This window comes from Temnothorax nylanderi, unplaced genomic scaffold, assembly GCF_030848795.1.
Source record: "Temnothorax nylanderi isolate EJ_2023f unplaced genomic scaffold, tnyl_v1.0 TNYL_tig0524_pilon, whole genome shotgun sequence".
Lineage (NCBI taxonomy): Eukaryota > Metazoa > Arthropoda > Insecta > Hymenoptera > Formicidae > Temnothorax > Temnothorax nylanderi.
Window position 1 is genome coordinate 26802 of NW_027249586.1, and position 13355 is coordinate 40156.

At 43.3% G+C, this 13355-nt stretch overlaps 1 protein-coding gene and 1 long non-coding RNA gene across 2 annotated transcripts; both read left to right on the forward strand.

The window, feature by feature from the left end:
- The first annotated feature begins 4705 nt into the window (after positions 1 to 4705).
- LOC139783648 (uncharacterized) lies at positions 4706 to 7563 on the forward strand. Its single transcript, XR_011721334.1, has 4 exons — positions 4706 to 5316; positions 5934 to 6047; positions 6140 to 6376; positions 6778 to 7563. It is a non-coding gene; the product is annotated as an uncharacterized lncRNA (long non-coding RNA).
- A 672-nt stretch (positions 7564 to 8235) lies between these two features.
- LOC139783639 (uncharacterized) lies at positions 8236 to 12852 on the forward strand. Its single transcript, XM_071722795.1, has 4 exons — positions 8236 to 8342; positions 8576 to 9021; positions 9186 to 10170; positions 10263 to 12852. Exons 1-4 carry the CDS (start codon positions 8236 to 8238, stop codon positions 12850 to 12852), a joined length of 4128 nt encoding a protein of 1375 aa, XP_071578896.1.
- Positions 12853 to 13355: the final 503 nt, after the last annotated feature.

Consider the following 13355-nt stretch of genomic DNA (forward strand, 5'->3'; position numbering starts at 1 on the left):
TAGATCGCTATATTTTAAATGAGTTTAACAATTGCAAGAAATTCTTAAAAAACAACCAGGATATTTTTGTTACTAAGGCGGACAAGGGCCAAATCACTGTTATTATGGATAAAACAGATTATAACAACCGAATGATTGATCTTCTCAATGATGATTCAACTTATAAAAAATTAAAAAATGATTCCAGTAAACAATTAATCACAAAGCTCAATAAACTAGTTAGATCATGGTATGACAATAACATTATAGATAATTGCGCCTACTATCGGTTAAATTGCACTAACGGTAATCTTCCACGATGTTACGGACTGCCAAAAGTTCATAAAACGGGCTTTCCTTTACGTATCATTGTTTCGTCTGTCGGGAGCCCATTATATAACATAGCCAGTTACTTACATACGATTTTAGAAGACACCTTACCGAAACCTAAATCGTACATTAAGGACAGTTGGTCGTTTGCGAAAATTATTAAAAATGAAATGATAAATTCTGACCAGGTCCTCGTTTCCTTCGATATTACATCGCTTTTCACGAATATCCCGAAAGAATTAGTCTTGAAAGGAATTGAAAAGCGATGGCACTTCATTTCTCCACACACAAAATTCTCTCTACCTCAATTTCTACACGCTGTTGACTTAATATTAAGCTCTACAAGCTTTTGCTTTAATGGGCAATTCTATGAACAGATTTTTGACAGTCCAATGGGTTCTCCATTTTCCCCTAAAGCTTCCGATATTGTAATGGAGGACGATTGCTTGTGTGCACTTAATTTCGAAATTCAGTTTTTCCGTCGGTATGTCGATGATATCTTTGCCATAATACCTAAGTCAAGATTAAACGACATACTTGATGTACTTAACAGTTACCATCCACGACTAAACTTCACCTTTGAATTGGAAAGTAACAATTCTCTCCCGTTTCTTGACACCGTAGTTATCAGGGATGAAAATCGGTTGATCACTAATTGGTATAGAAAACCCACGTTTTCTGGCCGATATATCAACTTTTTTTCTAGCCACCCGTTTAAATATAAAGTTAACACTATCACGAGTCTCCTTGATCGAGCCATTTTATTGTCAGACGAAAGCTTTCATACATCTAATATTAATATAGTTAAAAAAATACTTTTGAACAATTCCTTTCCAATCGATCTTATTAATAAACACATTAATATCATTATAAAAAAACTTCGGCATAGACGGGGCATAGTTGATAACGCTCCGGGTAATTTATTCGATCCACGGAGATGCGTCGTACTACCGTATGTTAAAGGTCTTGGCGAATATATACGTCTCACGCTGAATAATATTGGCCTCGATACTGTTCACACTGTCCTTAAAAAATTGGACGTCATTATTAGGAGGGGAAAGGACCGTCTTGATAGGAATAACTCGACTGAATTGGTCTACAGAATTAACTGCGATAACTGTGTGCATCTTACATCGGACAAACAAAGCGATACCTAAAACGCGTGTGGCGGAACATTTTGACGATATAGAGAAAGACGATAGTAAGCATTCCGTTGTCAGCAAACATCGCGTTTCCCACGGGCATGATTTCAAATGGTCCGAGGTTGAGATACTGCACAGGGAAAAGAATACAAAAAAGAGAGAAATTGCGGAAATGTTTCTTATAAAAAAGTATTCGGATACTATTAATCTAAAAAAAGACACGGATAATTTAATTCCCATATATGATAACGTCATCTCGAGCGTATAATTGTTTTGTTTTCTGCGGTTGGTTACTCTGACAACCTTGTTAATTTTTAAACATATGCGATACTGCCAGTTCGTTCCTGACTTCTATTGTGTGAACATAAGTCGTTGTGTGGCTCGAAAATCTTGATATTTCGTTGTAACACCTAGACACTGTAATCCGCTAGTATGATACGAAATGTAAATTGGGGCTATCGTGGGACATTCTCTGTGTAAATAAGTACCCTTTTTTGTTACTTTCTGTGGTTTTGACATCATACTTATTAATTTTATTAATTCTAGCCTTTTATGTATGATGTTACTGTCAAAATTTCGTAAGCATTAGACTGAGAATGTGTTGACGATGGTACTCTTATCCTCATCAGGTATTTTGAATAAATTTTCACATTTGGACTTTGCGTCGCTATATCTCCGCTCGTAGGGCACGTAGCGGAAATATTATAAGAGAAACCCCCCCCTAATTCGACCCCAAGCTATCGATCAAGCCTACTTAGAACTTGATCCGTTCACTCGTTATCGAGATCTCAACATCTCGAGTACTCACAACTCGTCGCGTCGCGTAAAAGAGTCACGGTCGGTCTCGCTCCGCGTGTACTTGGCGCGAAACACTACCGTGTCTCTTGATTTTATTTGCGCTTCAATATTCTTGCACTGACTAAAAGGAATTTCTGTTATATTTTTTATACTTTAACTATTGACGATGTTATTTGACCCCTTGCTTTATTTCGTTTTGCTAGATCACTTGATAAGGACCCGAAGCCTGGGTTGAAACGTTGTGAAGTTCTTATGTATATTTTTTGCCAATTGTTGTCGATTTAAATATATTATTTTTGAATAAATATTTTGTATGTACTTTATATAAAAGAGAAGTTTTCCTTTTATTTCCTTCTAGCATCTTTTCCGGCGTTACGCAGTTAAGGCTCTTGGGATCATTAATTATTAAATAACTTAATTTTAAAGTTAAATATTTTAATTTTAGTGTTACATAAAAGTAACGAAAAAGTGGCGAATCGTTACTTTTGTAGTAACGGTAACGGTAACGCGTTACTTTTTAAAATTAGTAACAAGTAGCGGTAACGGTAGCGTGACAATAAAACGACCTTCTTCGTTCCGTCTGACTGTGTGTAAGAAGTGCTCTTCACATTGACGCTTAATGGGTGACATAATGCTTTGCCTTGTAAATTCATTCTCGAGATGCCAAAATTTCGTTAATGCGTTATCAACATTTACTTTGAGATGATCAGTCCTTGACAACATAACACTCACGGAGAAAGATCTCGATTTCCTCTTGCCAGTCCGTTGCCGAGCGCTCCTGCAACTATCCATCCTAATTGTGTTTTCTGAATAGTAGGGCCTTTGAGGGATGGTCTAATTTGCCCTACACACAATAATTGCCAAAATAGCTCAGCTCCTATTAGCATTTGCACTTGAGACGGCATGTTGAATTGTGAATCCGCCAGCTGTATATTTTTTGGAATATTTATTACTTCTTTATTTATAACGACCTGCCGTTTTTAAGTAATCGCACGCGGACTAGCTCGCCGGACCAGGAGTTCGATAGGTAGGCCCAGAGACAGTAATCAGTATTTGATTCACACACACACACACACACACACACACACACACACACACACACACACACACACATACACACGCGCGCGCGCGCGCGCGCACACGCACACGCACACGCACACGCACACGCACACGCACACGCACACGCACACGCACACGCACACGCACACGCACACTCACACGCACACGCACACGCACACGCACACGCACACACACACACACACACACACACACACACACACACACACACACACACAGTTTATTTAAGATTTAACAGAATATTTAATACGTGCAATAATACAGTAGATGCTACGCAGGATTAATACAGCGGTTTATACGGACGCTTACGTATAAGCGGAACGCGATATTTACAACGGGTTATGCAGATGCATGCGGCGCGGTATTACAGCGATCTCTAAACAGGAAACGGAACGCGATATTTACAACGGGTTATGCAGATGCATGCGGCGCGGTATTACAGCAATCTCTAAACAGGAAACGGAACGCAATATTTACAACGGGTTATGCAGATGCATACAACGCGGTATTACAACGATCTTTAAACGGGAAACGGAACGCGAGATTTACAATGGTATATGCGGGCACATACGGAGCGCGATATACGGGAGCGAAACGCGATATTTATAACGGGTTATGCGGATGCATACGGCGCGGTATGGTAAAACTTAAGATTAAGGGCGACCTTGCAACCGGTTGTAATATTACGCCCGGCTGCACAGGCTTCCTTGCCGATTGTCATGTCCACTAACAAGGCGAGCCAGTACCAGAGCCAAGCGGCAGACGACAAAACAGCTGATCCGATCCGACCCAAGGGTCAGTTGAAGCAGGTGACGAGGGAGGAGACGGAGGTGGCCGAGAAACCGCCCACGCCGAGCCCCGACAGCCCATTGAGCGACCATGCGACCCGAAACGAGCCTGATATCCAGATGGACGTACCTGAGGAGGAGGCATCGCAGATCCTCGATGAGCTCATGTCGAGCAGCCAGGTAGAATAATTCTGAAAGAAAGAAAAACGGTTATTGTCCGTGACGGACAGATCGTTGAAATAAATAAAAGAGACACTTACCTAATCCTACCTGTAAATACATATGCAAAAGATAATTATAATTTTAAGAATGTATTACATGTGCGAGATTTCGTTAATATTAGCGATGATACTTTTTGCGTTGATAATTATTTTATTTTATTACGAATTATATCAGATGACTTAGCTTTAAATATATGATACACTTTGCAGTAGAGTCATTATTCGTTAAGATAAGTTTAGATTATTAAATATAATTATATTAGAAGTAGATCCGCCAAGTTTCAAAGTCCTGTGATGATTAAATCGATAATTCGACGATTAGAGTGAGATTGTTAATTAAGGGCTTGAGGCGTATTAAAATCAAGGGGTTATTCACTTAGCGAATCACTGGTACACCTTATTTGAAATCGTTGAAATTGACTCGGAAATCGCTTGGAATCAGTTGAAATCACTTGTGAAATCATTTGAAATCAGTTGGTCATATGAAATCACATGAAATCGGATGAAATCGGATGAATCGGAGGAAATCAGTTGAAATCAGTTGAAATCACTTAAGAGATCACTTTAAATCAGTTGAAGTCATTTGAGAAATCACTGGAAATTAGTTGGTCACTTGTAAAATTACTCGTTAAAATCATTTATTCATGTTTTTGAGGTTTGGACTTCTGATTTACATTAAAATATTCGAGAATTTTCTAATAAACCAAGCAACGTATAAACGGACTCTGTGAAATACTCAAGAAACTTAACGTATAGAAGTATAAAAAAAGTGTAGTAGTTATTGATTAGATAAACAGAAATTGAATTGGCGCCTTGACCTGCGCAGTAAAATACACATTTCCACGTGATATTCCATGCTATGTGGAATAACCAACCAACTTCTGCAACAATATTGCACTAGTGTTGCACTAGTGTTGCACTAGTGGGCGATAGTGCGGCCAAGAAAAAACGCTATAAGAGTAAACACGGAATTCGTTGAAGGTAAGGGCTCAGTCACAATGAGAAAAATAAGGAATAAGATAAAGGAATAAGGAATAAGGGAATGTCGCATCTCACTTCAGTACATGTACATTAAAGTGAGATGCAACATGCCTTATTCCTTATTCCTTTATCTTATTCCTTATTTTTCTCATTGTGACTGAGCCTTAAGTAATTGTATTTTCTTTATTTCAATACGAGGTGCATAACCTCTAAGATAACCTCATTAATAAGCAAACATTGTCTCGGGATGATGCGTAACTCCGTAGTTGCGCGAGTTATTAGAAACCTAAAGGTCCTTGCATTGTCTCCGTGGTTCACATAACTTCTGACTCTTGTTTGAAGCAAACAAAAAATAAATATCAGCAAAATTTTATTTCTAAATATGCAGATATTTAAATAATAATTTAATAAAAGTTTATATTTTAAGATGTTTGAGTTTAATTTACGAATTATTATAATTCCATGCATTAAAATAACAATTCATTATTTTTCTCAATTCATTCAATTTGTTTTATTCAAGCTATTTTCAAAATATTTACGTTCACAATTTGATGAATATTTGAATAACAAAAATGATGATAATAGTAGGGATGAATAAAAACTGTTATTTTTTGCAGGTAGAATTGTGTACTCGTCACTACCGTTCCATGAAAATAGTGAGAAATTTAATGATAATTGAATAATATTGCGCAGTGTGTAATTGGTAGATTCTCATTTCAGTAAGGATCAAGGTAATTGTATATTTTAAAAGATGTACTACTATTTAATCCAAATTTAATCAATATTAAAACTTGTTCATTTAAGAGTTTTTGTGCAATTACAGGAAAATAGTTGTCATCCTTGTTGTCATCTCTACTTTTTTAGCCACACGTAAATGAGATGTCTAACCAAGTGTCTAACAATAAGTTATACGATCTAAAAAATTCAGCAATCGGCTGGCATTTAAAAGACAGATTTTTGTACGTAAGCAAATATTTCCAATGTCTATTGGCGAAACGTGACTGCCCTTTTATTGCAAAATAAGATTTTTGCTGTATTGTTTTATAACTTATGGAGAGTCGTAAGTATACTTACTATAGCATGTAAACGCTTCGCTCACTCTGCGAGTAATGGAGAGTTAAATAATACAAAATCAATAAAGCATTCACAATTTTTAAATACTCTTGTTTAAAAATATATATTATGATACATTTCAATTTAATTAAATGGTTGTTATGATATTGATAAGTAAAAAATTAGTGTCGGGATAATTTATTATTTTTTATTTCAATACGAAAGTCTACCTAATTTACACACATGTCCATCCAATTTTCTTTAGTTCGTAATAAATAAATACCATAATTTAAATTTATAAATATTCATACGTTGTATTAAAAACAAAATGGTTTTTATTATATTACAATAAATTTTTTTATAAAAAAATAATTTTTAAAATAGTTAATTGTTTTTTTTGCATTACAGAGATTTTACTGGGTTACTTCAGTTTAAGAAAATTGATTGCAAAATGGCTCGTCAGGATAATTTTGTTGAAAACTTTTGGGATATTCTGGAAACAACACATGGAGTTTTTATTCCTAACTACATCAAAAACATTATGCATTTTAACAATTTTGATAATCCAATATCTTTCAAAAAAATCACTGAATCAATAATAAATGAACTAGAAGATTTTGCAAAAAATGAAATGCAAGATTTTATTGAACCGAATGCAGATTTAAAAGCGTACTTTGGTTTATTTGAGAAAAGGCCAGAAAAATTTCGATTCATGATAGGTGACAAGCAATTGATACTGGCATTAGTTGAAATAGTTAAAGAAATGCCACCAGATATCTGGAGATTGTCAAAGCCATCTCAAGTTTCTCTCGATGAGCCATCTCTAAAGAAAGCGAAACTCGCAGTTGACAAATCAAATTTACAAAAAAATGTGTCACCACTTCAAAGCGATCAAAGTTCAAATGTTAATCTTGAAACTGAAAGAAAGAAAGTAGAGACGCTTATTAAAAACTTAAATAAAAAGTATACATCAAATGAGAACGTAAGCGAAGACATACGGGAGAAATTAAAGTGCTCTACAGAAGTAAAGATATCCGTAAAAGATAGTTATGACGAAAATGGTCTTTCCAAAGCATTTACATATTCTGCTTGTGTAACATGCCCGTTATGTTCAATACTTGTTAAATTTACAAAAGTTGGAAGCAGATGGATAATTTCAAATTTTTCTCGTCATATCGATACTCATAAAAAATCTGCTAGTAGCTATGTAACAGGTACTCCGAGCTCGGGCCGGCCGCGGGGGGTGAGGGGCGCGGGGGAATCGGGCGAGGGGGGGGCGCGCCTGACCAATCACCGACCGGCCTTTCCGTACTACTTTTCTATAACGGAAAGGTAAGACGGTGATTGGTCAGGCGCGCCCCCCCCTCGCCCGATTCCCCCGCGCCCCTCACCCCCCGCGACCGGCCAGAGGTTAGAAGTATTACCGACCGCGCGCGGAAATCGCGCGTCCTCCCGCGTCGGTCGTCGCGCGCAAACTGATTCTCCTGTTCACCCGATTCGTACGTTTCATGATTATTTTTCAGCGCGCGTCCAAACTCGTTCGAGGTCGCTCTCGTCATTTCCTCCTTCTATTTTTTTTCGGAGGATGCGGCGAGCGGTTGTCGTTTTTCCGGGAAAGAGCGTCTACTCTCTTCGTTCACCCGATTCGCACGTTTCGCGATTATTTTTCAACGCGCGTTCGAAATCGTTCGAGGTCGCTCTCGTCATTTCCTCCTTTTTATTCTTTTCGAAGGATGCGGCGAGCGGTTGTCGTTTTTCCAGGAAAGAGTGTATCCCGTAGGTACATCCTCCGTTTGAGATAAGGAACGAGTATAAATTGAACAGGCGCGCGACAGCGCGGTACAGTTGTTTTTTTAAAAATGAGGTATGAGTGACGAGTACGTAGACCTTTGCAAAGATTGGATCTGGTCGAAAAGATACGGGAAACCGATCGTGAAAGTTAGCGAACCGCTCAGGAGGGGTGGGGATCCGCAGTGCGTCGACGTAACGAGATATCTGATCCGTCGCGAAATCGGAATCGCCGATCGCCGATCGCACCGTATGTATCTCTATAATGAAATAATTAAAGAAAGAACAACTATACGCGACGGTAATCGCACTTATATTGATTGGGACGCGTGGAATGCGTTTTGGAGCATTTTCTATAAGCGACGGCGTTTTCTTTCATATTGATTTTGATGCGTATTGGAACTTTTGGTAACATTAGCGATGCGTACTCGCGAATGAACGATCGCCGTTATTACTCGTCCGAGGAATCGGACGGCGAACTGCGCTGTTACGAGCCCATGCCCAAGTTCTCGACCGATTCGGACGACGAATCGGCGAGAGTCGACGCGTCGTTGCCGTCAAACGTATGCGCGTCGGTGGTGAAGGAGGACGCGCGATGGAATCTGGCGACTCATCATCTGCGAAGGGAGACCGGGGCGCGAACTGCGCGCGAGCGAGCGTGGATAGAGACGGCAATGGCAAACTCCGTTAGGGCGAAGGATTATATGCGTTGCCTACCGCTCGAGTATTATCTTTACTATCAGACGGTGGACGGAGGAGAGAAGATACGTAGGATTCAGACCTACAAGTCTCGTCGTCTTTTCGAACGAGTGAAATTCAGTGTTCCCGAGGGTGGAAGACCCTTCTGGATGGGATGTGGGAAGAGTGCGACGAGTTGCTCGCCGCGGATGTCCGCGACGCGGACGGGTACCGCGCGTGGGGACGACGATGCGACGAGTGTCTCCGGCTCTTGCGGGAGAGTTGTCGAGTCAGACAATCTGGGGGGCGAGGAAACACGGGAGCCGTGAACGCTCTGGTGGCTCGAATAGCGCGATTGGAAGGTTCGAGGGAGGATCTGCGCCGACGATTCGAACGCGTCGTAGGTGCCGGTTTGGACGGTGGGGGCGGTGGTAGCAGCAGCGGCGTTAGCAGAGGATTTTCGTGGGTCGAGATCGATGCGGCGTTCCGAAGTCGCGTACTCACCGGCGCTGTGACGAATTCTACGTATATCGAACCAGCGCGATTTCTCGAGGATGCGAAGGGCACCGTGCTCGAAAAAGTGCAGGATAATTTGACCAGATACTCGTGTCTGAAGGTCAATGTCATATTCAATGGAGAATTCGTAGCGGATGTTAAGACCGATGTGAAGAGTATCTCTACGCGGAACGAACAGCTCCTCCTAGGGTCCGATCTGGGCGAGTGGTACGACAGGCACGTGCGCGACGCGATTCTAGCGGCGTTGGACGAATTTCAGGAACGCGACAGCGGATGGGCGTTGTCGCGAATACTGAACTTAACGGTGAACGTTAACAAGTGCAATCCCATGCGCGTGGGATGTTGGATGGAGATACCGCGAGGTATAAAACTTAAACAAGCGGTGGTCAACGTGCGGTCGAAGAACGACACGTGTTTCGCGCGTGCGGTGGTCGCTGCTCTGTATCCCGTCGAGCGGAACGCGGACCGATGCGGCTCGTATCTCGATTACGCGACGGTGCTGAATCTCGATGGGATCAATCTTCCCATAGATCTGAAAAAGATCGGAAAGTTCGAACGTCAGAACGACGTATCGATCAATGTATTTACAACTCGGGAAGGAATTGAAAAAAAAGCTAAGTTCGGACGGGGCGCCGATGACAACGCGATCGTGCCTCTGCGGTTGACCGACGATAAGAGGCATAGACACGTAAATCTTTTGTATCTGCGCGATACGCTACGCGGCGTCAACAGGGGCCATTTCGCCTGGATAAAGAATCTGTCGCGATTGGTGAATTCACAATTGACCGCGAAACGGTGTGTGAAGCACGTTTGCGATCGGTAAGTAAAAAAAACCTGAGGAATAAGGAAACGACGAGGTATTATTTTTTATATATACTAAACACATAGTAATTACACACATTATTTCGCAGATGTCTACACTATTTCTATACGCGCGAAAAGTTGGCCGCTCACAGCGTCGACTGCGGCCGAATGAACGACTGCGCCATCGTTCTTCCGAACGAGGACGATAAGTGGCTGTCGTTCGACAATTACGACAGAAAGGAGCGACTTCCCTTCGTGGTGTACGCGGATCTGGAGTGTCTTCTCGAACAACGGGAGAGGGAGAATGTCGAAGAGGCCGCGAGAACGGAAAGATACGCTTATCAACGTCACGTACCGTTCAGCCTGGGCTACTATCTGTGCTGCACCTACGACGATACCGTATCTACGTACAAATATCGTCGCGGCGAGGATTGCGTTTCATGGTTCGTGAACGAGCTTCGCGTTCTCGCACATCGCGTTAAGACTAAATTCTCCACCAATATATCGATGGTAGAACTAACGGAGAACGAGAAACGCGAGTTTTGGCTCGCGACGCATTGTCACGTGTGTGGAAAAGCGTTCCAACCGGAGGACAAGCGCGTGCGAGATCACTGTCATCTAACCGGACGCTACAGAGGTCCGGCGCATTCTCGTTGCAATCTGAATTACAGAAATGTGTACGTGATTCCCGTGTTCTTCCACAATCTGTCGGGTTACGACGCGCACTTTATCGTCGAGAAAATCGCGAACGATTTCGAGGGTGGAGTCGAGCTCCTACCGCTTACGAAGGAAAGCTACATATCGTTCGCGAAGACCGTTAAGGAGACGCAGACGGACGGGAGATGGGATCGGTACGTGAAGCTTCGATTCGTGGACTCGTACAAATTTTTAGCCGCGAGTATCGAAACTCTGGCTTCCTATCTGGACAAGGACAAGCTGAGAATAACACGTTCGGAGTACGCGGATTTGAGCACGGAGGATCTCGATCTGCTCACTCGCAAGGGAGTGTTTCCGTACGAGTACGTCGACAGCGTGGACAAACTGCGGGAGACCGAACTTCCACCGCGCGAGGTCTTTTACAGCTCCCTGACCGACGAGACCGCGAGCGAGAGCGACTACGAGCACGCGACGAGGGTCTGGCGACGTTTTCGCGTGCGAGATCTCGGCGAGTACAGCGATCTGTATCTCAAGACCGACGTGCTTCTTCTGGCGGATATCTTTGAAAATTTTCGAGACACGTGTGTGGCGAGTTACGGGCTGGATCCCGCGCATTATTATACGTTGCCGGGGTACACGTGGGACGCCATGCTGAGATACACCGGCGTGCGTTTCGAGCTACTCACCGACATCGACATGGTGCTGTTCGTGGAACGCGGAATACGCGGCGGCCTCAGTCAATGTTCGCTCAGGTACGCGCGAGCTAACAACAGGCACGTACCGACGTACGACTCGTCCCAGCCCACTACGTATCTCATGTATTACGACGTGAACAATCTGTACGGTTGGGCTATGAGCGAATCGCTACCGTACGCGAATTTCCAGTGGCTCGACGACCCTGAGAATTTCGACGTGACGACCGTGCCGGCGGACAGCGATATCGGTTACATTTTGGAGGTGGATCTCGAGTATCCGCCGAACCTGCACGACGTCCACGCGGACCTGCCGCTGTGCCCGACGCGCGATAAACCGCCTGGTAAGCGGCAGGAGAAACTGCTCGCTACTCTCTACGACAAATCGCGCTATGTGACGCACTATCAAAACCTGCAGCAATGTCTGCGACTCGGTTTGCGTTTGACGCGCGTTCGTCGCGTTCTGCGATTCACCCAGTCACCGTGGCTTCGCGGCTACATCGAGCTGAACACTACGCTTAGGACGCGCGCGAGCAACGAGTTCGAACGGAATATGTACAAACTGATGAACAATGCCGTCTTCGGCAAGACGATGGAGAACGTGCGCGATCACGTGGACGTGCGTCTGGTGACGCGATGGGACGGGAGATATGGCGCGGAGGCGATGATCGCTAAGCCGAACTTTCACAGTAGAAGCGTCTTCTCGGAGAATCTAGTCGCGATCGAGCTGCGAAGGCTCGAGGTAAAATTCAACAAGCCGGTCTACGTGGGTATGTGTATTCTCGAGATATCCAAGACGCGTCTCTACGAGTTTCACTACGGCTACATGGTGCCGCTCTATCGCGACCGGTGTCGAATTGTTTACACGGATACCGATAGTCTGATCTATTCGTTGGAGTGCGAAGACGCGTACGATCGTATGAGACGCGACATAGACAGATTCGACACGAGCGATTACGCGGAGAATAACGCGCACGGTATGCCGCGCGTCAACAAGAAGGTGCCCGGTTTGATGAAGGACGAGAACAATGGCGCGATCATGACGGAGTTCGTGGGCCTCAGAGCGAAGATGTACACTTACAAGGTACTCGGACGCGACGACACCAAGAGAATAAAGGGCGTTAAAAGAAACGTAGTCGCGAAGAGGATCACGTTCGAGGATTACGTGGCGTGCCTGCGAAACGCGCGCGAGCTGAAGACGCGCCAGTCGTGCATACGCTCGACGTTGCACGAAGTTTACACCGTGTCGGAGCAAAAACTAGCTCTCAGTCCGCACGACGACAAGCGATACGTGACGTTGAACAGTGAGGAAACGCTTCCGTGGGGACATTACGGAATACCGTTGTAAAAAAAGAAACAATATTATAGGCTTCCTAAAAATTGTTTTATCGTAAAGTCAATAGCACGTAAGAAACAAACCGATGAATGTGTAAACTTTTATTAATAAAGTACACGTTGCGTGTGTCTACGAATGTCTAACTATTTTTTTGTTACAATACAGATGCCTTATCTATCCACGAATTGTGCGAACTGTCCATTCCTAGCCACTTCACGTACACTCGATTGCCCCGCTTACGCAGGACTTTTTCCACGAGATAGACGTCGGGATCGGAGACGCGTAGCAACTCGTGTTCGTAGAATCCTCCGGCTATCGCTTCTCCGCGAATGTCTTTCAACAGGTGCGTAACGGGATTGGTCCTTTGTACTTTAGCTATGCGAAAGATCTCGGTGGTCCAATTGGGAGTGTAACCCTTTTCGAAAATCGTTTTGAATTTGCTCACGCGCACCGGATCGTCGACTCGAAATCTCGCCGGCGCGGCGATCTTCGCGCGACTGTACACCGTGCGCAGC

Bases quoted from the DNA above. Each gene is read 5' to 3' on its own strand.
- LOC139783639 (XM_071722795.1), top strand. From the start codon at position 8,236: ATGAGTGACGAGTACGTAGACCTTTGCAAAGATTGGATCTGGTCGAAA. The intron at 8,343-8,575 runs GTGCGTCGACGT...TGGTAACATTAG, and splicing joins AGGAGGGGTGGGGATCCGCA to CGATGCGTACTCGCGAATGA. The intron at 10,171-10,262 runs GTAAGTAAAAAA...ATTATTTCGCAG, and splicing joins GTGAAGCACGTTTGCGATCG to ATGTCTACACTATTTCTATA.